The sequence below is a fragment of the Cygnus atratus genome, chromosome 4 (assembly GCF_013377495.2).
Source record: "Cygnus atratus isolate AKBS03 ecotype Queensland, Australia chromosome 4, CAtr_DNAZoo_HiC_assembly, whole genome shotgun sequence".
Lineage (NCBI taxonomy): Eukaryota > Metazoa > Chordata > Aves > Anseriformes > Anatidae > Cygnus > Cygnus atratus.
Window position 1 is genome coordinate 27,266,964 of NC_066365.1, and position 24,349 is coordinate 27,291,312.

Sequence of the window (24,349 nt, forward strand, 5' to 3'; positions counted from 1 at the left end):
TGAAATACAGCAACTACACATTGCAGCTAATTAATTATGACAAACACACAAATTTACTGTTCAGTTACTTTTTGACAAAATTGAATCTTTCGATTTGGTTAAATAAAGTGGTAAATTTTTATCTTGCTATGTGAAAATCCACACTGTATAAGTAGAAGCATCATCCAATAGGGGGAACAATGATTTTGCAGATTTTTTTTTTCTTTACCATTTAACAGGATTATCTGTTAACTGGAGTACCATGTTCTGCAGCTAGGTCTTCCTTTTCTTAATTCTTTAGGTTTCCTTCCTTGCATCCATCCATCCATCCATCCATCCATCCATCCATCCATCCATCCATCTTTTTCCTCCTTTCAACCATCCTTCTTCTGATTTTTCATGTATCAAAGGTGCCAAAAAGATTAAAATAGTAACAAGAATGATCGTAAAGCAAAATATTTAGTTCCTACATATCCTGATTAAGACAAAATGCCAATCGTGAAACGCTGCTGACCATTCAAAATGAACAGATTAACAGCTCAGTATAGAGAGATTTGGCTGGACATTGCAATAATTTACAAATTTGTACCAGTCTTCCGAATAGCTTCATCAACGCCAGTAATCTGGAAGGGGGGCTGTAGTCTACAGCAGTGTTGTTTGTGTTGTGTCCTTCTTGTTTCACATCAATTTTCCACCTCTGAAATAGACCAAATATATGATTATTTATTAAGTTAACAATGCAGACAAAGCAGTCAACTGAAGAAAGTGAGAGGAAGAGAAGAAAAAGATTGAAAAAAATGAGTAAAAGAGAAACTGGATATTTGTATTCTGGAAATCACAGAAAAGGCAATGAATTGGAAGAGAGTGATTCTGAAAGGCAGTGTGTGACAAAGACAAAAAAGGTAGTCTTAATAAATGACATTTCTCTAAGCAGGCAATGTGCCATTGAAAGGTGTCCCACACCAAACTTCGTAGTTTCATATTTCAAAATCAGGCACAAATGTGCAGAACCTCTTCTGAGTTATATCCTGAAAATCCTGCTTTATTCTTTGCAAGATTTATGATGCACTTTATTTAATTTTAAATTACACAGTAAGTTAAATGATTACAGCACATGCTTATAAAAAAATAGTTTCAAAGACTTAGACTGCATATCAAGGCTATTTGTAAAGGAATTGCACATAATTGCCCCTTATTGTCTCTAAATGATTTGGTAACAAGGTAAGACGTACAGCATGTGTAATAGCGCCTACAGGCCCGAAAAAAATTAATGTAATAGGCTCAAATGTGTACTTTCATTAAATTAGGTGTTTGATTAGAAATGGACTTGGCTCCAATTGAAGATGTGGTTTTGAAGAAGAAAAATATGCCAGTAAAGTAAAACCATGTAATTATGTAATATCTTCTGCAGGTATAGAAACAGAGCCAAAGAATAGATGCAGTTTATGATCTGACTGTAAAGTAAGTAAGATTCATCTTCTCCCATTGCCATACAGATTCCTTTAACGTTTACACTTGCTCCTAAATCTAACACAATAACTAAACGTCTTCACTTGCTTTTTAATTATGGTTGTGTCAATAAATCTTCTTATTGATACTCCCTAAATCCCAGTAAATTACAGAGCAAAACTCTCTTGAATACATGTAGTCCTCCAGATTTAGAATCATAGAATCATTTATGTTGGAAAAGACCTTTAAGATTATCAAGTTCAATCATCACAATTTAAATCGAGGTCCAACCACTTTACATCACGGTAAAGCTTTGTTTTAAGTGGATGGTGGGTTCAACCAGACTGAAAATTGCATCACTGTGGCTATCTAATTCCATAGTTTAATTTGTCAGCCTACAGTTACTCAATAAAGTATTCCAGGTCAACGAATCATCACTACAAGATACATTATACTTGTTGGGGAAAGCCTTTGGCCAGTTTCTGGCAAAAGAAAAGGTGATTATGTTTGATCAGCTAAGCTTTTACTTTTCTCAAGATTTTAAATCTTTCCCTTAAATCTTTATACTTTCTGAATTTGGAAAGATTTCTGTCTTTCAAAAGGACAAAGCTAGGCCAAATTAGTAACTATTTTTGTAGCTACCCATTTTTACTCTAAATTATATATATAGTCCCGGTTTCTTTTATTAAGCAAAACAAAAGTTAACTTTTTTTTTTTTTCATAAATGAAACTTTATATGAACATTTTAAAACATGATTAAAATGCTCTGGATTTGGTGAAATCCTCTGTAACAGTCTTGGTAATATGTCAATGTCTACATTAGATGTGTCATAATATGTGTTATATTCAGAAGATAGGCCTTTATAAATGGCTGTATCCAACAAACAATATCCAAACATTGTACTGTATCTGGTGCTTTGAATAGCATGCATCAAATGTTTCATAGGAAAAACATTATTTTCTCAATAAGAGGGATTTCAAAAAATACTTAAAATATGAACTGATACAAAGTAGAATATTTCTCAATTTCATAAATTTGATCAAAAATTGGTTTAATCAATTTGATTAAACATTGTCATTTTAATTAGTGTTTTGGGAAAATAGGAAAAACTAAACTCAGTTTTGCAGAAAAAAGTAGAAAGAATCATTTAGAATGTTGAAAAATGAAAAATGCCTTAATATTAGAATTTTATTTGCCATCAAATCATTGTTTTGCTTGTTACATTATGTATAGGCTAGAGCCATTGTTAAGAGAGACGTTTAAGAATTTTAAGAACCCTGTCTCGTCAAAATAAGATGTAAAAGCAGACAATGGCTTGTGGTCAGGGAGAGTAAACATTAGAAAGGAGATTAATTAGCATGCCAAAAGATCTTTGCTAATATGAGGAGGCTACAATGGGGCTGAAAATCTCCAGCTGTGCAGAACTATCAGGAAGGAGGAAAAAGTGGTAAATGCAGAATCAAAAAGGACCCCTACCTGTTTAATCAACCACAATGATTAGAATAATTCATGGATTTTTCAAATTGTACAATGAACAGACATTTCTTGAGATGCTGGTGAGCTCCATAGGAAGGAAAAACAGGAGAGCTTGTTTCAGAGTAGTTCAGAGGAGAGAAAAAAAAAAGTTTTCTGTAGGTATGTCACATGCATTTTTTCATTTTTTATTTTATTTTCATTCTTCTTCAAAAGAATGAAGACTTAGCCTGCATAGTACCTATCTAGCTTGGGATCTGTCAAAAAGAGTTTCATTTTTATGTACTTCATCTTCTAGTTTTGTCTGTACTAGAAACACTTGTCCAGATAAGTTATACAAGTGGATTTGCAGTAACATAGCTCACTCCAGGCCCGTTTTTCCAAGCAATTTATAGCTTATTTCAGATCCCCAAATCCATAATTATTATTATTTTTTTAATGAACCCAGCAATAATACATTTTTCACCTCATAGTTTCATCCACAGTACCTTTTTCTGAACATAACTCAGATTATTATTTCCTACACCTGGGTTGGAAAAGATTTTGTTTTTTTTTTTTTACAGAACTACTGAAAACAGTTAGGTGAGAAGACTTTGCAGATTATAATGAATAAACATCATTGAAAGAAAATTGACATGCAGACATACAAGATTGCTCTTGGCATCAAGACACTGTGTTCTAAATTTTAAAATATAGTTAAAATTGTTCACTGGATATGAAGAGAGTTTTACATTTTTGAACATCAGGAAATACAAAATGTTATTACATGCTTTCCTGTAGATACAAACTTAATTTTAACAGTGACAATAGCTGAAAATACCCCGTACTGAAAGTGAAAAATAAAGATTTCATATTCAGAGAAGAGGCTTATCTTGAATAGACTCTGGTCAAACAGCTGCTGAGGTCGGTGTGGAAGTTAAAGGATACATTTCTGCAGCTTGTATTTTATGAAAAGTCAGATTCCTGTGTGTTTAAAAGCTCTGGATGAAGAACTCAAAACCCATGAAATTCTCCTATCTGCGCAGGCCTGAGTTCCAGGATTTATCTATGTGAGCTCCTGTTTCATCTGCTGAGGTAGCCGCAGCTGTATAGAATGGCAGAAAGATTAGGTGAGATGTCAGGCAGAGATGTCACACCAGTAGGAAGCCGTTCTGTTTTTCAGTTCTAAACTTGTGAGGACTTGGCTCAGCCCTGCATTGAGATGGTTGTCTGCCCCTGATCCTGGACAAGCCCATTCATCATGCCTTATTCTGATGGGTGTATAAACTGTCAGTAAGCACAGATAGATGTGTGCTTTATGCTGATCACCTGAGCTCCTGTGCTGTCTGGATCCTTGCTTGTGCTTTCTGGCTTTCTGACAGTAGTTGTGTCAGCAGAGATGCGCAGATGTTTAGCAATCCAATTACATTCCTGAAGAATGAGCATCTCAGAGCATTTACCCAACAGGGTAAATATTAAGGATTAAATTGCAATAACAGCAGAAGAATAGGGAAAGTCATAGAAGACCAGATTTATTAAATCTCGAGGTCTGCATCAGCCTGAAATCGAAGATGAAAGTCAAAGAAGATTACTAGAGATGAATATTTCAAAGCACAGTTCAAGACACAAGTATCAAAAGCCAAGGTGAATCTGAGATGCAGCTGGCAAAAGACTTCAAGGTTAATGAGAAATCATTATGAACATTGTATTAGTATAAAGAGGGCAAAAGAAAGGGAAATGGCCTTTGTGCAGGTGGAATGTAGAGAAAAGGTGAAAGCAGGGAAATGGAAGGAACAAGTATTTAAAACCTGTGTACCATGGTCCATGTGTACCAATGTACCATGTAGCTGGTTAACTCAGCTGTCACAGCAGTGACAAGGAAGCAGCTTAGATAAGACTTTGTAACAACTCTGTTTTATAATTTTTGTGAAAAATGTGATAGTTTTCATCATATTATGAACTCTCCCCCTGAATATTTATACAATTCCTTGAAAAAAAGTGTCAGATTTGCTAGCAGTTGCTTTTGAGAACTGTGGAGAACAAGTAGGGTAACAGATGACTGTAGAAGAAGTAAATGAAAAGGGTTTTAAGAAAAGTACCTTCAAAATGACAGTGTGTCGAAAAGGGATCAGAAAATTAAATTTCTGTTGTCCAACTCTCAATTTCAAGAAAACACAGGAAAAGATAATTCAGTACACTAGTTCTAAGCATCTGGATGGTAACAAGAAGATGCATAGCAGACAGCATAGATTTGACACAAGAAATCATATCAAGCCAAACTAATTTATTTTTATGAAGCAATCCTTCTGCTCTGATCAACACTGGGTAGGTATAAACAAGGTGTTCCAGTGTTCAAAGCACTGATGATGAAAAAACAGGGAGACCGATTTGAAAAATTCAACAGGATGGTAGGGAAAGTCATCAGAGGTCTCAAAGCCATGGCGCAAGCTTGAAAGAATAGGGTAAAAATATGATAAAAAACATCACAGAGAGGAAATATGGAATGGGAATCTGATAATACAGAAAAGACTACAGAACAGAGGAAGATAGTAATTTGTTTTTCATGTTTATGGTGAAGATGATTGACCATCAGATGTAAGCTTAAACTGAAACAAGAAAAACTCAAGTATTGGAAACATCTTCCAGAGCCAGACTTGTAAAAGTCACTGACATAGATTAAGTGTGCAGTTTCCATCACTGACTGGGACTCAGTGGTGGTCTAAGAATAGATTGAGATTGACATCTGCCAGGATTGACAAAATATAGCTGGTTTTGCTTGTGGGCAATGGAATGGCTACATGTTCCCTTGGGAGTTCCTTCAGGGAAAAAAAAAAAAGAAAAAAAAAAAAAGATTTTTAACTGCAAGGACTATATTATTGTATTTGCATAAACTTCATGCTTTAGTGCCTTAAATGAACATATTCTTTATTTGCACAAAGTGGGTAAAGCACTTTTGAGACACTGTTTTCAGGGCATAAATTTCTTTGTATTTCTTAATAATTTCTCAGCATGTCCCCTCTGTTTCATTATCAACTTATGCATATAAACTTTTCTTCCAGTGCAGCTCTAGGCATCTCTATTACAGATTCCAGCACCCTTTCATACAACATACATAATTACATATATACTCCCTTTTTTTCTCTCTCCATCCTTTTCCATAAGCAACATCCATATTGTTTATGACAATCTACTACCGTTGTATGTGTATTGTGTATGTGTATATTACCAGCTACACCATCTTTTCTGCTATCCCCCTGACTCCATCAGCTAGTCAGCTTTAATATTTGAAAAATCTGTCTTACTGAAAGCTTGGAAAACATATCATATTTTGAATTTTGAAATTGAGAAGAAAGACATTTTTAATAATAATACCAGTATTTCTTAACAGGACAATGATGAAAAGAGCTATAGCTTAGTTTCTATGATCTCAGTTTAAAATTATGTACCTGTTACCATTAATTCAATTCTCTTACCACTACAGCGGTACTGGATTCCCTGACGCATCTTAACGATACCATTTTTAGGCACATAAGTATGTAAGAATGCACATATACTTTCTGTGAGAAATGTACTTATATTTAAAATAAAGGAAAGAATAATTCTCAAGATACGAAAAGTAGATCTTTGAAGAGTGGTGAAATTATTGAAAAGAAAACTTCTTAGTTTTGTCTTCAAAATGCCATTTCAATCAAGCATCATTTTTTGTGTGCTTGAAGAAATGGAATTACCAACTTGTGTAAAGTCCTTGATCAGAATGAGGCTCTTAAACCAATTATGTGGAGATCAGAGTGCTTAAAGTTATGAGGAATACATTTAGAATTATTAAAGGCTTCAAATAGCTTGGTTCAGGCAAAAGTACATATAATTGATCATTTAGTATGTGTTGTCAGTAGAAACTGTAGTCATCAGTGTGGAAGATCACTTTTTAGACAAATCGCAGTGAAACTTTTGTAAAACCCAAACCACATCAGAGCTCACTTTTCTAAGAATTTTTACTGAAAACAAATCCCAGCCACTTTTATTCCTATTCTCCAATTATGGAAAGATGCACCATAACTTAAAGTACTGAATAATATTATTATAGCTGAAAAAGTGCAATACAGATGAAGCAAAATCAAAACAAATTACCTCGATTGCTAGGTAAATGAAGCCACAAAATTGGGTATTGGGGTGTTTTTTAAGTTTAAATAAGTGTTTTTTACCAAGGGGAAAAAAAAAAAAAAGAAGAAGATCATTAGTTTTATAGAGAAATTTCTTCTTTGCCAAAGGGCAAAGGGGCTTGTAGGAAATTAACATGAAGATTGACAAACACAAACCGGATTGCCAGAAAGTGATTGTATAAGGGACTGACTCTATAACCCTGCTGAGAATAACATGGCTGTGATATTGATTCTTGTTTAGCCTCTGTACAGTCCTTCCATCCCTTTGCCTTGAATTTTTTGATTCATTTATTAGAGAATATAGTATTATTCTGGGTAGGCTGCATTTTCAGTCAGGACATAAATCTTAATCTTGCAGTCATCCTCTGTATCTATCAGACTGGTGACAAGATTCTCATTGATTTTCGTGATACAGGTTTAGGAACAGAATGGTATGTATTATGTGGTGTAAGATGTGGGCTAGGGGACTTAATTCATACTTTGGTATCTGTCTATAGTTACAGTTTATGACCAAACTCAAAATTTGCTAGGATCGCTCACAATCTCATATTCACACCTCTTTTTGCATAAAGTGGCATTTTTCTCCTTACTGAGTCTGCGAATGTCTGACAGAGTTGAGCCTAGTTTCAACTCCAAAGGTAACTGTGTTTTACCATGGAGTACAGTTTCAGGTAATGCACCAGGAGCGTTGTGTTCTCTTAACACACCTCCTAGCAGCCTTCTGGTGGGTTAGCCTGAACTAAAAGCCCGACTGCCCGCTTCACAAGCTGGGCAGGAAGAGAGAATAGAAAGACCAGGAATGAGAAAGCTTGTGGATTGAGATGAAAGGCGGGGAGACTGCTTAGCAGTTACTGCTGCAGACAAAAAAAAAATACGTGGAGAAAATTACTTTATTGCCAATTACTAATGTAACTGCTAATTTGGATAGTGGGAAAGGAGAAGATGAACATTAGAACAACCTTTCCTCCCCCTGTACCCAGACTCAACTTCTCCCCATGCCCCAAGCAGCATGATGGGTTTGGGAGAGTGACAGGGTCCAGTCATTGAGTAAGGGTTTCTCTTTGCTGCTCCTTCTTTCTCTCATGTTTCCTCTGCTCTGGCATGAATTCTCCATGGGCTGCAGGCCTTCAGGAAGACATGCTGTGGTGTGGGTTCTCCACAGGCCACCGTTCCCCTAGGTATATCCATTGGCTCTGGTGTGGTGGGCTGCGGTGTATATGGCGGCGCATCTCCTGCTTCCCCCAACTTTGGCGTTGGCCCTTTTTGCTGCTCTTTCCCTCCCCAGCTCCTCACAGCACTTTTTGCCCCAACTATGCTTTCCTGGAGGCACCACCAGCCCGGCCCACTGGGCTTGGCTGTGGCCTGTGTGCCGTGCCCATGGTGCGGGGCTGGCATGGGGCAGCCCCTCGCCTCCCTGCACAGCCTCCCCCAGCCACTGTGCCATGGGCACCCACCTGATGCACGCCCGAAAAGACGCAAGCAGTGCGAGTCTGGGGAATAAGGTGCGCATCGCAGCGCTCGGTGAACTGGGTCACCAGGCGGGCTGACAGAGCTCGAAATCAAATATGGAGCAAGCCACACCAGGGAGGAAACCGAACCAGCTCCGCACCTCGCCCGTTTCTAAATCACATTTAACCAGCTCAGGAAGGAGGGCGGCTGTCACCGAGGGCTGAGCTGCCATACGGCCGCCGCAGCTTCGAGGCCCACCACCCGGGTGACGAGCGCCGGTCTCTGGCACCTCAGGGCCGGCAGTCATCCTCCCCCCCCCCGAGACCGTTAGCCCCGGCGCGGGGCGGGGCGGGGCGGGGCCGGGGGGCGGGCGGGGAGCGGGGCGGGGGGCTGCGGGCGGCGGCGCGGGCAGGCAGCGGACGGGAGGTAGCGGGCAGGCAGGCAGCGGGCAGGCAGCAGGCAGCGGGCAGGCAGTGGGCCGTCTTTCCGGCCGCGGCGAGGAGCGCGGTTGCGGAGCTCGCGGCAAGGTGACGGGCTGGGCAGCCTCCTCTTCCCCTCCTTCCCCTCGCCTCGCCTCCCTTCCCCCTCAATGCGGCGCGCCGGGCTCCCTTTCCCCCTGCCCCTTCCGCACCCCTGCCCGTTCCGGGCGGGCGCGGCGTGGGTAACCCGCCCTCCCCACCCTGCCGTATCTCCTCTCGCCCAGATGCTGAAGGTAGCAGCCTTGGTGTGCGTGTGCGCGGCAGCCTGGTGCAGCCCGGCGCTGGCGGCGGCGGCGGCCGGGGGCAGACCGGACAGCGGCAATTTTCTGGACGATAAGCAGTGGCTCACCACCATCTCCCAGTACGACAAGGAGGTCGGGCAGTGGAACAAATTCCGAGACGTAAGTTCAGCCCTTCCCTGGGAGCCCCCCTCATGGGGGCAACCGCAACTTTATTTTCGCCCCCGATTTCATTCCGGTTCGTTAAATCCCCGGCGGTGCCCGGGCGCTGCGAGAGGAGGAGGACGAGGGAGGTGTCGCCGGGCAGTTCCCGGCGCGATGCCGCCGCTGAGCGGCCAGCCCGGGCCCGCTGTGCCCCGCGGTGTGCCGGGCGCCCTGCTCGCACCTCCGGGGCCCTGCGGCAGCCGCTCCTCGCCCGCGGCTGGTGGCGGCGTGGGGCGGCCGCTGGAGCGGGGGCGGGCTGAGGAGGGGGCGCGCGGCGGCCGTTGGGCCCCGGGGTCGCCCCGCTGTGGGCTGGCGGCGGGCAGAGCAGGGCAGGGCGGCTCCTCACCTTGCCGTCCTCACCTCGGCGGGGCGTGGAGCGCCTGGCAGGCAGTGCCAGAGCCCCCGAGCCGCCCCGACCCCAGTCTCTCCCGTTACGAAACCCGTCGGTGGTTGTCCCCCTTGGGAGCGCCTCGCTTTCCTGAGGAGTTTGTTGTAAGTTTAGCAAAGACCAATGCGTCTTCACGAGGCTGTCCTGTGGTCTTTGATGTCGCTTTTAATAACCTGAATTCCAAGCAGGCAAAATCAATCTCTCCTTAGCCTCGCTGCATTGCTTACTGGGTTTCTTTGATTTGGTTCACAACTTCGGTGTCAACAGGTTCCTCGTGCTGCAGCTTGCTGGTGATGGGTTTGCCATCGCAAGCTGAAGTCGAGGGCTCCAAAAAGTCTCGTATTTTTATAAGGAGTCTCGTATTTTTATGAGAGCTATAGTGTACTTGCCATGCATGTGGTTTTTGGCTTTATATATATGCTGTATGTGGGATGCAAACTTGGCTATTTATGTTAAGTAACTAGGGAGGAAGAGTTACTGTTAGAGTTGTGGGAGAACTTAATTCCACAATAGCTTCTATTAAACAGAATTAATTTAGCGTGTGACAACGCTCATGTTAGTGTTCAGATGTTTTTGTTTGCTTGGAACAGCTTAAAATGTAATAGTCACGTGAAAAATGTTCAGTGTACTGTACCTTGGGACCTGCGTTTTTAGAAAAAAATGCGCAGTGCCATATAAATGTTTTAGGATGAAAGGCTGCTGCTGGAAAGCATCAAAATAAGTACATCAGTTATGTTCTATAATGGGGCAAAGTCATCTATGTAAGGACTACCCTGCGAGGCTGAAGAAGCTAAGTGCTGCCTAATGCCTGTCTCCTGGGTGCCCACTGACATATATTGTAATATTGGATATTAGCCAGATAATTTATTCTGTGACAAGTAGGTGTCCCCAAGGGTTTTAGGAGTGACTGCTCTGAGAAAGTACTACATACTGATTCACCTGAAGCAGCTTACAAATAGGCTGGCTTATTTATTTTTACGCTGTTGAAGTTTTATAAGACTGGCTCTTCAGAGAGGAGTCTGCTTTTACTTCTTGTGCAGAATGCTTATATCCTATTGATTGTTACTTGATCTGGAATATTTATGGATGAGCCTCATGCTTGACAAGGCTCTCCCTTTAAAGCGTGGATGGCTTTCAGTAATTCATAGCTGGAAAAAATAAATTATGAGTTAATCTACCTGCACAATCATGAGTTATAGAAAAATATCTTGTAAGATGCACTGATCAGCTGATCAATTATCATCCTTAAATATAACACTGTGGAGAAGTTTTATTAACATCCTCCAGTTTTATATAATTAGCAAATTTACTTGAATGACTGACTGTAATTTGTGGGTCTTGAATTTGTGATTAGCAATTTGATTAATGATTCAAATGTTTCCCCCTTGTTACGGAACAGCGCAAATACACCTTAAACATATGGAGGGGTAACTGTCTTGCAGAGTTAAAATAAACATGGGCCTTGCATACATTTGTAACTTAATTCTATGTTTTCTGAACAGAGCAATACATTTGTTGTAGGCTTTAGATACCCTACAGATATATGGGTGAGATTGAATTCTGGTGTGAAAAGAAGTATTTAAAGGCTTAACTTTAGACTTAACTGACAAGACTGATTAATGTGGAAGATAATGACCCTGACTCTGGTCATTGACTCAGTTTCTTAAGAGTTTTAGGTCACAGCGAGAAAGAACATAGTCATTGAGAAAGGGAACACCTACAAAGCCTAAGCCAGAATATGACTTTGAGATTTTGTTCTGTTTTAAATAAAAAAACAATCTTACCAACCTCTAAAATGTCATGCTTGTCTGTAAAGTTTGTTATTAACATGGTACTAATATTAGCTGACGTCGTTTCAGTACATTGCACTTTGTACAGTCAGAACTGTAATGACTCTTCAGTTCTCCTGAAAGATCTTGACCATTCCAACAAATCTGTTGAAAATGATGAAACAAATCTAGGAAAGAACTTTACTTTACTTTGCCTAAATGTGGAACAGTGGGAAGTTGAGTGCACATCAGATGATCTTTTCACATCTTTTCTTGTGCAAAAATTGAGAATAGGCTCTTAGAGATGAGACTTGGTGGGATGGGGATAGGGGAAACATATTCTTCATATGGCAGAGATCAGCTCTCCCACCTTATACGTGTGATTATGTACAAGGCTGGGGAGTAAGAGATTTTAACTCACTCTGCTTCTTCCTGTAGTCCAGTTGCTGAGTAGCGGCAGCTCTTTTGTCACTAAGTAAGTCTTGGAGTTGATGTGTTTCTTACATTTTTTCAAGCTGCCTGGTTAGGCTGCTTCAGCAGCCATGATGCTGGGATGTCCTAGCCCACGCGTTCATATCCCTTGTTTATCTCATGGCTGGGAATTGAGGTTCTTTAGTAGACACTAAGTTGGGGGCATCTTCTTATTTCATATTTTGCTATATTTATGGTGTTCTGTGCTAATGGTCTCATCCATGATAGTTGGACTTATATTTTAATAGATACATTTTATAAAAATATGTACTTGGTCTAGAATGAAGATTATTCCTTTAAAAAAATGTAATCGAATAATGGTGTTACACTTACACTCTTCAACTTTTCACATCCTAAATCTTACATATTAAACATTCATTACCTATAATGCTCTGAATCTGTGGAGGAAAACAAAATATAGGAATAGTTTATTTTCTCTATGATGCGATTCCAAATAATGATATTAATTTTAATGTTAAAACCAAACATAGTGTCTTTGTCATTTATAATCACTTCATTGTTTTTTTTGTGGTCTTTACAACCAGTCTGACAAAATTTCACACAACTGTCTTTTATATTGCTATCTGAAGGCCTTTCAGAATTTTTTTTATATTCCATGAAACAACATTCTTTAGCATACCTGATTTTAAGTATTGACATTTGCAACATGTCCATGTGTGTTAATTAAAAAGGTTGTATAATAAATGTTTTACATGCTAAATTTGACTTGGTGCTTAAGGAGAGCATTACTGATGATCTGGCTTGCTTATTAGTGATTTTTACTTTTTCACTTCAACAAGATGATAATTTTAAACAATTCCTGTACTTGTAAATCTAAGATGTGTTAGGAACTTTGTAAGGAAACATGCTTGTTGCATATAAATGAACTCCAAACAACTCAACTATGGCATAGCATTGTTTTGAAATGGTGTGATCTGTTGATCAGTATGATCAGTTGCAACATCCTATAGCGTTACTGTCATCCTGCTGCATTGATACAATTATCGAAGGTAAAAAATGTAGGACAAAATTCAAGTAACATACCTTAAAACCTTGTATCGGATGTGAATGGGAAGTTTGCACTGTTAATGCTAGCTTTTATTCTGCTTCATTGTGCCTTCACCTCCAAATGTATTCTAAAACACTCGGCAAGTTTGGGCAACTCACGTTGGCTTCCCAGATGCGTCCTTTGGAGATAAGTGGAAGAATGTTTTTCCTCAGTGAAATCTAAGCCTTGGTGTTTGGAAAAGAAGTGAAACAAATACTAAGTCTCCATACAGATTGTGTAATTGTTAGTATTCATTACTCTTTTGTCTGTTTTTAGGCTTAAGGCTTCTTAAAAACAAATGCTCCCCCCCGCCTCCCCGCCAACCTAAGCTCCCCACCACCCCTACATGTGATGTTTCTTTAGTGTTGTGAGCAGAACATCTCTGCATGATTGTTCAGCCGTATGACTGCATTTCTCTGCAACTAAAAAGGCCGAGGGCTGTTTTAAAAAGGATTAATCACAAGTTTTTTTGCACTTTGCTGTGTGATCACCATGCAAATATTTGGAAGGTTTTCATGTTTCTGGAGTGGAGTGCTGATAACCTGATTTGGTGAGAAGGGCTCCTGCTAAACAAGTTTTTTTTGATTTTTTTTTTTTTTGATTTGGCTAGAATCCCTCTTATTTTATATATTTCTTAGATTTTTTAACAGGATTTTGCAGATAGCTGTATTTAGTCTAAATGAGTGAATTTTTTGTTTTAAGGCTGAGAAGGTTGACAGTCTAAAGTCAGAGGAGCAGTTATGTTTTTGTAGTTATGTTTTTGTTGAATTCACGATAATGGGGTTGGCATCAAATACCCATTTTAAAACTATAGAGTGATAATCATCCGGAGGGTCTCCATTCTAGTTACAGCAGTATAGCATTTACTTTAGACTTTGTGGATCAAAACTTTATATTACTATTACAATATCACTTAAATATTGTTACAATATGACTTAAATATTTTCACTTCTCAGACATATGGTCTGATTTTTGGGTGGTCTGGTGTGGAGCCAGGAGTTGGACTCAGTGATCCATGTGGCTCCCTTCCAACTCAGGGTATTCCATGATTCTAAATAAATGCTGTTACACAGGGTGACTGGTACGTGCTGTGCTATTTAGTTGACCAGTGAAAACTGAAAGTTGACTTAGGTTTACCCTCTAAAGAAGTTTCTTTTCTATTAATAATAATAATAAACTTCCTAAGAAACTTTTACTGGAATCCTGTGGCAATAATAAAATCTTTTTTTTTCCCGTGTAGTCCAAAAGACTACAGTTTGGCTGAATGCTGGTGCTCACTTTTCTTTCACTGTGGACAGTGATTAATGTTACTTATGTATTACTTAGTGGCTATGTATATATTACTTGTGAGTGTAGGCTTTGTTTGTGGCTTGTTCTTTGGTCCAGGTCAGTTTTTGTCTATAATTTTTCTTCCTATTGCTTATTTTCTTGATATTTTCCAGTCTGTCTATGAACTGACAGATCATTCTCTTTTCATAATGTCCATATACAATTAATGCAAAATGTGGTTATGTCATTATACAAAAAAAATGTAGTTTCTTTAAAGGTACATACTGGTGAACTTTGTTGTGAAACTAGCTACTTTGCAGCCTGTTTAATGACAGACTAGGATGTAGGCTTTTTTCTTTTTCAGTTTAAAGTAGATCTTGAGAAGTAGTTTTGCTGCTTCAAAATCATCTTGGACTAAAATACAGCCAGCAGCCAGTTGTGATCTTAAAGTGAGCTTTTGCTTAAAAAGAAAAGGATTGTGTATAGTAAGTAGGTCACTAATATGCACATGATAGAAGGAAAGGGAATGAAAAAAGGATCATGAAAGTACTTTCTCTAAAGTCTTTAGGATTGTAAAGCGCAGCACTCATCAGTCTTTCATTGCTGAGGTTAAGTCATTAGCTGTCAAAATTGGTTCATTAGGCTTATTTGTCTTGTACTTCTTACCATTCAGGTTAAATAAAAATACTTCTTTCCCTATTAGTGGGTGCGGCAGCTCTTCTACTACATACATGATAGAAAATCATGATTATGGAAAAATGGAATTGCAGAACAAGAATGATCAAATTCTTCATTAAGTTGTCCTAGGCTTAAGTTAGAACAAGAAGAAAAGGATGAGCAAGAAAAAGCTTCAAGTTTCTTTCTGGATAAGGGCACCAAATCTCAGTTTTCCACATGCCAGCTGGTTATTTGAAAATTGGTTATCAGCTATTCTGAAGTGTTGTCAGTGTTTCTCTTTTTTTTTCATTGTGACTTTTACTTTGTATAATCTTAGTTTTATTAATGTGGTGAAGGAGGAAAAACTTTGCAACCCAGAATACCTGACAGGAAGAATGAGTATTTTATACTTACAGTGGTCGAGTCTTAATGTAGTTATTATAACTGTATTTTAAACCTTGAAATATAGGAAAATATTAAGAATTTGTATTAAAATTATGGAAATTAAAAAAAGCTATTTAGTTGTCTATCACTTTTTAACTGAACACGGTAAGTTGTATTGGAAACCTTAACTTTTCTTTCCTTTTGCATTGTGGGTAAAGGCTTCTGATTTTTATATGTACTTCTCCTTTCTTCTCAAATATGGATTCTTTTTTTCTTTCACCTGGTTGCTTTTCCTCCAGTCTGTTTTTGCTTGGTGTTTCTTGTAACAAATACTTTTTTTTGTCTGCGGAGACAGTCTGCTAACCTCAAACTATTGTTAATACTGAACTCTTAGCTGTCTCTTGGAAGGCATTAGCTTGGAAGCTCTTTATATAGCTAACGCTGAGGAGTTAAGTAAACTGTAATGTGCTTTCCCTTAGATTGGCCTCATAATCTAAAGGAAAGCTGATAACATCGTTTCATCTTATCTTTATCTCCTTTCTGTGAAGAATAATCTTTATTTTATTTGCTGTAGGTTGTTTAGTGGATATGGATACCCAGTATTCTCTTGTCTTACTGTTAAATCTTATTGGGATTGACTCGAGACATCTGTGTTTATTATAGTGTAGTATAAATAGATTTGTAATACACTAATAGGTGGTAACAGTAACAGAAATTGCATGGTCTGTCTTGGATTTATAATCAGAATGGAAAGATGTCTGGAGCAAGAGGTGTATTATCACAAGAAGTTGAATGTAGAAAAAAACAATATGAGTAGAATTAGAATAAGTTATTTTTAGACACCATCAAGTCTTTTTTCCCCCCATGTCTTCCATCTCTGTTACTTGATAATCTTTGAAGCATTTGTAATAACTAGCTATGGAAAGAAGAAGTAATAGTTTGGTTTAATTTCTTAGTAGTTCTTGGGCAGTTTTCAGGTTTAACTCTTTCCTTTAAATAGATGCTTAGGTTTAAATAGTTTCCCTCCCACTAACTGCCACCAAGAGGTGCTGGGTGCCTACAGTTCCATTCAGGAAATAAGGAAGGAAATCCCCTTCCAGGAACAGCTTTTTTTTTTTTTTTTTTTTTTTTATGCATAACTTTAGAGCAACTCCTATATTTTCAAGTATAAGGAAACTTGTTCTAACCAATGGATTTCTTTTTCTTTCCTACCAGTACATGAAAGATACTTTTTAGTAAGATAGCTTCAATTTCTCTTTATGGGTATCTTTCTAATGTAGACATTTAAAAAAAAAAAAAAGTGTACAGTCATGTTTTTACTATTGTATATATGTTTTAATCTCACATAATCACCCTCCTTGGAGATCTTCAGAAGCCACCTGGACATGGTCCTGGGCAGTCTGCTCTGGGTGGCCCTGCTTGAGCAGCGGTTGGACCAGATGGACCCAGAGGTCCCTGCCAGCCTCAGCCATTCTGGGATTCTCTGATATCTGAATGCATTAGTAACCACGGATGAACAGCTTCTTTTTCTGAATCTGGAGTTACCAGTCTCACTTTGACTATGCTTAATGCTAAAATCTGCCTTGTTTGCTGTAGACACAAATATGAAGGCAACAATGGTAAATGCTAACATATTATATGGTATTAAATGTTATTTTCATATGTCTTAAATTTCTAAAAGAGTCTTGTAGTTAGTAATAGTGGTGTTCAAAGCTCCACTGGGCATCCTTACTTAACGTGAATTATCTTTAGTTACTTGACAGGTATTTCTTTTGATGATTTTTCACTCTTGCTTTCCCAACTCACCCCATTTCACACTGATACATTACAGTAGCAAAAATTACCAGTTGAATTATTGATTTATCTAAGGTTGTGCAGGGTGAGGTAGGAGTCTTGGATAGGACACAAGGAGACCTGGCATGAAATTCTAACCCAGTACAAAGTTTTCACATTTCAGTGAGGATGTTTTTATTACTCTGTTGATATCTTCACAAGGTAAGATAATACGTTGAAAAGATACCGAAAAGTTTGGATGATTTGCCTTTTCTTTTATGGAAGCTATTTTCTTAATACGTTGTTACTAAAGGTTATCAAGTGCTTGTTGTTTTTCTGCAGAAAATCCTCATGACCTAGTTTTTTATTTTCTCATGTGATGTGCAATCATTGGGTCAAAGTAGACTGTCAGTTCTCAGCTTGTGCAGCATCTCTCTAAAAAAGTCTGCAAGTTATTAAATAACTTTATGTATTGCATTTGTAATCGGGCCTGCCTCCAGCTGAAAATACACTCCTTTGACATTTGTTGAGTTTGCATTAATGATGAAGTTCATTCTATTGTTAGATCTGTCTAGCGGTGATAAGAGCAGAACTTACTCCTCAGTGTATGCTTCCGAGAATGGACAATGCCCTGTGTTTTAACAACTATTTAGTAAAACTGGGGAAAGTTATTAGTATGAAGAGTGTAGGAGATGTATTTATTGATGCATGTATCTTTAAGGATTTGGTGGTTGTGTTCATGACTAAGTGATCACTCTTGCAGAAAACCCAAACAATGAGCAGAATCAATCTGTTCATATGCAGAGCATCAAAGCCAGGAATCCATTGTATAAGGCTCTTCCAGCCTTAAGCAGAGGAATACATTAACCAGTTTGGTCAGATTTAGGAAGCCCGTGTGAAACTCAAGGAACTCTTTGTTTAGGGTCCAAAGGGACCATTGGATTTGAGGATATGCTTGCGTGAAGATAGTACAGGTTGTTTTAAACCTGAAAATTCTAGTTGGGCAAAAGCATTGCAGGCTTCAGGAGGTTGTACTGTGTGTCACTGGCATAGATCAAGAAAGACTTGATTTCTAAGGCCTTTGGTGTCAGGAAAGTAATTAGCTGCAATATTTCCAGATGATGTAGGCAGCAAATCTATGCTGTTTTGCAGCAGAATAAGAAAGAATGATGTTTAAGCTCATGTGAACATGATCTGGGGGTATTTACTTCTTTGGCCCCAATATGGCAATGAGTAGGACTTGATCAATCTTTCTTACACTTCATTTTAAAAAAGAATTCTCTTACCATTTTCAAGGCGTTGTCTTGTGTATATTGCCGGTAATTGTGGCCCATTACTTTAATGAAAAAATAACAAAGAATGTTGGAATAGAAGCCAATTTAAATCCTAAGAAAGATGGAGAAATGGCTTCTGAATTTCCATTAGGATATTCACTGTGGTATAAAAATCAGATTGTATTTGTTGTCTTAATCCAGAGTGTAAGTCTGTAAACGTAGTAGGGATTAGCTAGCTGGTCTTCAGGGACCTCCACGTTGCTTTTAGTCAAAAGCTACTATATCTTTGTCTTTCCTTCCTTTTTCTCATACACTAAATGTTTACAGTTCCTATTTTTTACTGTTCCTACATGAAGATGATTGTTTATTAGTGTAATTCTTGCTTCTTTTCCTCCTGAGTTTTCTAGATGTGGATTGCAGCATAGCTTCTTGAATTTAAAGACATGAGTAGTGGTTTTCCCCTGGAGACTTGAAAATACTGATGTTATGGAACATCTGAAGTTCAGCACATTGAATAGTTCAGTTCTTGTTTTTTAAAATAAATATGAATACATGCTATGTGCATGTGTGTGTGCACATGTACTCCACATAGGCATATGCTAACTGGTATCCCAGATTGGTAACAACTGAAAGGAGTTTTATTCAGTTTCCTGTTGGGGAGCAAAGTACTCAGAATGTTCAAAGTATTTCATAGGTCCAACCTCATCATGTCTGCTGATCCTGTCTTAATTTCAGATTTTGATGTCACATCCACTGTAGAGCATTTTTTGGTATATACTGAGAGTGACATGGATTTAACTTAGTTTGTGGAATGCAGAATAAAATGATAATTATGAATTCATATTTCAGCTATGCGAGGCAGTTGTCTACAGTAGTTTCAGTTAACTGGCTGGAAGAGATACCAATTTTTGTTACGTGCCATTATGTGTCACATCAGAATGTGACAAGTATGACTACAGATATCTAGAGATTTGCAAGAAAATGTTTGTGTCAAACTCCGTTTTGCCCAGGAAATGTAGTGGAAGGTGTCAAAAATATTTTAATGGAATTCGTTATTCTGTGAAGCAAAACTGTAGTTAGATTTTAGCAGTGCTTATCTCTTCCTAAAATGTGATAGTATTTTCCATAGTTGATGTTTTAAAACAATCTTGCTTGTCAAACAGATATTCTTTTAGTTTGAAAGTGAGTGAATCTTTAGAGTTAGAAAGAATTGGACTGTGATGTTAAAGCCTGGTTCGGGTGTAGCTGGACTATTCGACAGTATGAATGTTAGGAAACCTTTATTTTAAAACATTGCAAATTACTCTCAAGCAATACTAAAGCTTCTCTTCACAGATATTTCTGCTTTTAAATTTTTAGTTTAATGCAGATGAAGGATAGTAATTTGTATACATTTACAGATCCTACTGTTGGTTATCTGAAAGAACGTTTCACTAAATAAATATACTAGTGGCAGCTAAAATTCCTATAGTTGTAAAATTACGCACATTGTTTATACAACGGGTTTAAAATATATCAGTGTTCAGCTTTTACTTACACTGGTTCCAAAACATACATCTACTTGATTTTCAAGCTTAGTTATTTTCAGTTTTGACAACTGAATTTTTCAGTTGCTTTATTTAGGTAGCTTTAGCCAAACAGCTTGCTCATTAGATCAAAAAACCTGCCAAGAGTAATCAAGCATAGGGATGAAACAAAAGACATTGTGATTTACTGTTTTATGCTTGGCATTTATCAAGAGAAGTGCTTGACTGAAGGGTAGAAAAAAGGAAAAATGAAAAAAAAATCTTCATAATGCTGAAGTAATTACTATCATAAAAGTTGAAAACCTCACTGATGTGCAGGCAGCTAACCCTATACTTCCTGAATTGTTGTAGAAAATCTTACAAACAGTGTATTTTTAAGGAGTTTTGCAGAAAGTGAATCACTTTTTGTGAAGTAATTTTTTCCCACCTTTTTTGAGCCTTCATTGTGGATTTTACTAGGATAATGTCCTATTAAACTGGACTACAATCCAGTTTGTATGGAATTTTTTCTTGTTCAATTGAGGTCAATGAGAACATGTTCACTGATGTTTGTGAGAGGTGGTCTCTATCTTTAATTGTACCGGTTTACTTACTGTTCAAATAATGATTTTAAATAAGTCTATAAAAATAGACTTTGGAATGTATTTTGCAGCTTGGAAAAATAGAACATGAACTTGAGCTGGAGAACAAACTAAGTCATCTATTTCATTAGGAAATCCTATCTGGTGGTCTAAATTAGAATACATATCAATGGGATTTAAAAAAAAAAAATCCTTTTTGTTTTATCGTGTATAAGGGAATTCTTAATTTGTTGCTATGTCTTGGAACACAGTGAAAACAGTGCCTTTATTTTCTTAAGCCACTGGGTCCGATTGGGATTTTAGTTCTGTTTTTAAACAAATTGTTTTCTTGAGTAAGTTGTTCACTTGGTTTTTATTCTTCTCCCTCCATTTCTGAGGGGAGGGTAGAAAACAATCTTTCAGTTTCACTGACCTGAATCAAAATACTTTGTTTTGGCTAATTCATCTGAGATGATCTCTGCATGTGTATTTTTAGCCTCTGTCTGTTTCGTTTGCTGGATTGCTTCCTGGAGTTGTAGGTAGGCACCTCTGTGCTGCCCTACATGCCAGGCTTCTACGGTGAATTACATACTGTGTGATGCCCTCTGCTTTCCCTTCCAGATGAATCCCATGTTGCAGTGTGCAAAACAGCGCAGAGATTCAATTAAATGGGAGGGTGGCAATTATTAAGTAGAAAAAAGAAAATCAGACAAGCATAAAAAAGCTCTGGAATGCATAGCAAGATAATATTACTGAGGCTAGATTTTCAGGCTGTATTAGAAAGGCCATTTATATAGATAATATTATTAAAACTAAAGCTGAATAACCTATTTGTGAGAGGTATTAACGCATCTGCTACACAGCTTAATTCTCTGGGAAGTTATTAGAGTTTATGGTAAAGCTAAGCAGTGGGATGGATTTACTTGCTATTTGTTTCTTTTATCTGAAACTGGATTTTTTGATATATTTTATTTTATTATTTTTTTTGAGATCTGATAATGGACTAGATTGATTATCTAATGTAGTAATTCTTAGATGTCAGAAGTAAGGCACAAATCTGTAGGCAGTGCTTTAACTTGTTTTGACAAATATATGCTGTTTCTTTGTGTGTCAGAAATCTTTCTTGAGCAAGCTGGAGAGTACAGAGAAGTCAGTGATCTAGAGTAAAATTAGAACCTGGATTAAGTATGAAATACCACAGTATAATTCAAGAAATAATTTTTTTGGAAATCTGTAGTCTATTTTCTGTTCTTATTATGGTGCATAGTACTTACTTCACTTGTCTTATGAGTTCTGAAGCTCTGTTACACCTGTCTCAGCTTTATTTTCTTACAAGGTAGCTGTGTCACCTGATGCTTCCAGTGTTTGTATTTTTCCTTATCTTTACTCAGAAAGCTATTAAGCCATTCCCCGCAAACCTCCTCTACGTAGGCAAACAAACACAGAGAGAATGTTATCTTTAAATATTTCCTCTAAAGCCAAAACATTTTATACCACTTTCCTTTTATAAGATTCATCAGAAAATGAGGAATGGGGAGAAAATGAAATGAAAATCAAAATTGTATTGCCATTTTGTTAACTGTAGGGATTTGCAGCATGTACATTCTTTGCATGGAGGCGTCTTTGATACAGGTTACTCTAGTAGATGTCCCTTTACACCAAGTTCATGTCCCTGATCACTCCCATAAACTTTTTTTTATCTATTTCGTTTCTTGTGATCTCCTTCAGACATAACAAGTAACCCCCAAAAAGGCACGTGAGGTTTTACAGCTCAGAGTTCTGGTAACTGTGCTACCATTTGGTCTTTGTTCTGAGTACCTGTGATCAGAGGTTTAGAGATGATCTCTGATCTAATCAGAGATTAGATCTTCATCTAATGGGGTGTGCAGCAGTCAGAAATAGCTCAGTGCAGCTCTGAGGGGACTCTGTTAAGATAGATATTTTCCTGACTAGAAAAGCACAGGTGAGGTGATGTTTTTTCATGAAGTTAAATCTAAAATAGTTTTATTAACTTCAGTGACAGTATTTTTGCTCAGAGGCTCCAGGCAATGGCCAATGAATGTTAGTGCTGCTTTAAACCAGTTGAAATTATTTTTATGTGGTATAAAGGAATTGAAAAAACATGGATGAAGAAATAACTCGTTTCTCTTTCACCCTGGATCTAGATATTCAGGATCTCTTCTATTTTAACTCTTAACATTTAAATGCACGAGACTATAAACTTTGCAGTTGAAGGTCAGCAGCACCAACCATGTAACACTTTATGACAGAGTTACTAAACATGTAACTTCTTTTCCTCTGTAAACATATATTAGTAGAAAGCTGCTCAGTGTAGTTACATCATCGGGAATAGAACATTTATCTAGTGTGACAAAATTGCATCAATTCAGACCAGAATTACGGATCTTATCATTGCTTATACCGTGAGTTTGGAAGAGTTTTCTATCATTCTGTTCAAGATTTAACTTCATTGGAACTGGAGTTCAGAACTGGAATATTTTGTCCTTTTTGACAGTAGAAAGTATAAATCCAGAGGACTTTTCCTTGCCTTCTGCAAATTTAAGTTTAATCTTAAATAAGGATTTGAATGAATGTGGAAATGTTGAGCTTGTTTAAGTGAAATGTCTGTAATAGAAAAATGTTCTTTTTGTGTGTGTATTCTGTGGACTTTGTGACTTTAACATAAAATTTAACACTTCCTGCTTTTCAAAATATAGTTTGTTCCTTTTTTTTTTTTTTTCTTTTAATTTTTTACATTTAGGAGTTCTGGTGTTTCTTTTACAAGCCACAATATGGCAGGGAAAACCTCCTGAAGACACTGTAGGTTGATCACCGGAAAAAGGATTTAAGAAATGTTCCAGTTATATGTGATTAAGGGGAGGTTAAGGGCTTCACTCCAGTGGCATAAAATTAGTTTAGGACCAGATAGTGTGATTTAGCTGTGTAGTGTTGCTCTGAGTGATTTTGGCTTGGGCTGTTAGGAACAGTTGCAATGACTGGCTGGTAGCTCTGCTGCCAATAGATTTCTAGGGCCAAGGAGAATCCTGAGATGATCTGCAAACTCTGTTTTAGTTTTCTAAGAAAATTAGGAGCAAATACATGGAGTTTTATGGAACAACAAAGTAAATGTTTTATTTGTTGGATATAAAATAGTATAATAATAACTTAATAACAACCCCAATAACCTTGGCTTTAAAGTTAAAAATAGATAATACAAATATGAAGTAATTGTCCTTTGATTTACTGTTTCTCTCCTAATTTGATGTACATATTCAGCTTGCTCAGTTTTCTCTATTTTTTTTTTCTTACAGCGGTTAAAAGGTAGAACCCTAGGGAGAAAGGTTGAGAATAGGGGGCTCTTAAAGGTAAAAAAAATACCATGATTTACATTTGCATAAAAAGAACAGAATATGGTGTTTGATGATTTGTTGTGAGTGTGCAACAGCCCAGCTTGTCAGAACATGGAACGTTTACCCAAAGGCACCAGGGTATCCAGAGTTCTTATCTCAGTGACATCTGGCTTTCCTAGCTAGACAACCTACTTACTTATGTGTGCTTATTTGGGGAAATGAAGTTTATCTGTCTCATATCTGTCAGATTCCAGGTTTATTTCTAGGAGTCCATCTTCTAAAACACTAGAAAAAGAGACTCATTTATTTCCTTAAAAGCTTTGAGTAATGTAATGAAAATCAGACCAAGCAATTTATATACTCCAAGTCTTAGTTGTCACAATGATCAATAATGTTTGAACACGAGTTTGTTGCATCCTTTGCTATGAAGGAGCAGGTGGTCTGGCAGGCTGCTCTGTTAATACAGCA

At 37.8% G+C, this 24,349-nt stretch overlaps 1 protein-coding gene across 1 annotated transcript in view; it reads left to right on the forward strand.

Annotated features, from left to right (window-relative positions):
• The first annotated feature begins 8,894 nt into the window (after positions 1–8,894).
• Positions 8,895–24,349, forward strand: part of SPOCK3 (SPARC (osteonectin), cwcv and kazal like domains proteoglycan 3) — a 195,929-nt gene continuing 180,474 nt past the window's right edge. The window contains exons 1-2 of the mRNA XM_035549781.1: positions 8,895–9,017; positions 9,194–9,370. Coding sequence (XP_035405674.1) covers positions 9,194–9,370 — 177 coding nt within the window. The 5' untranslated portion in view covers positions 8,895–9,017. The remainder of the gene's footprint in view (positions 9,018–9,193; positions 9,371–24,349) is intronic.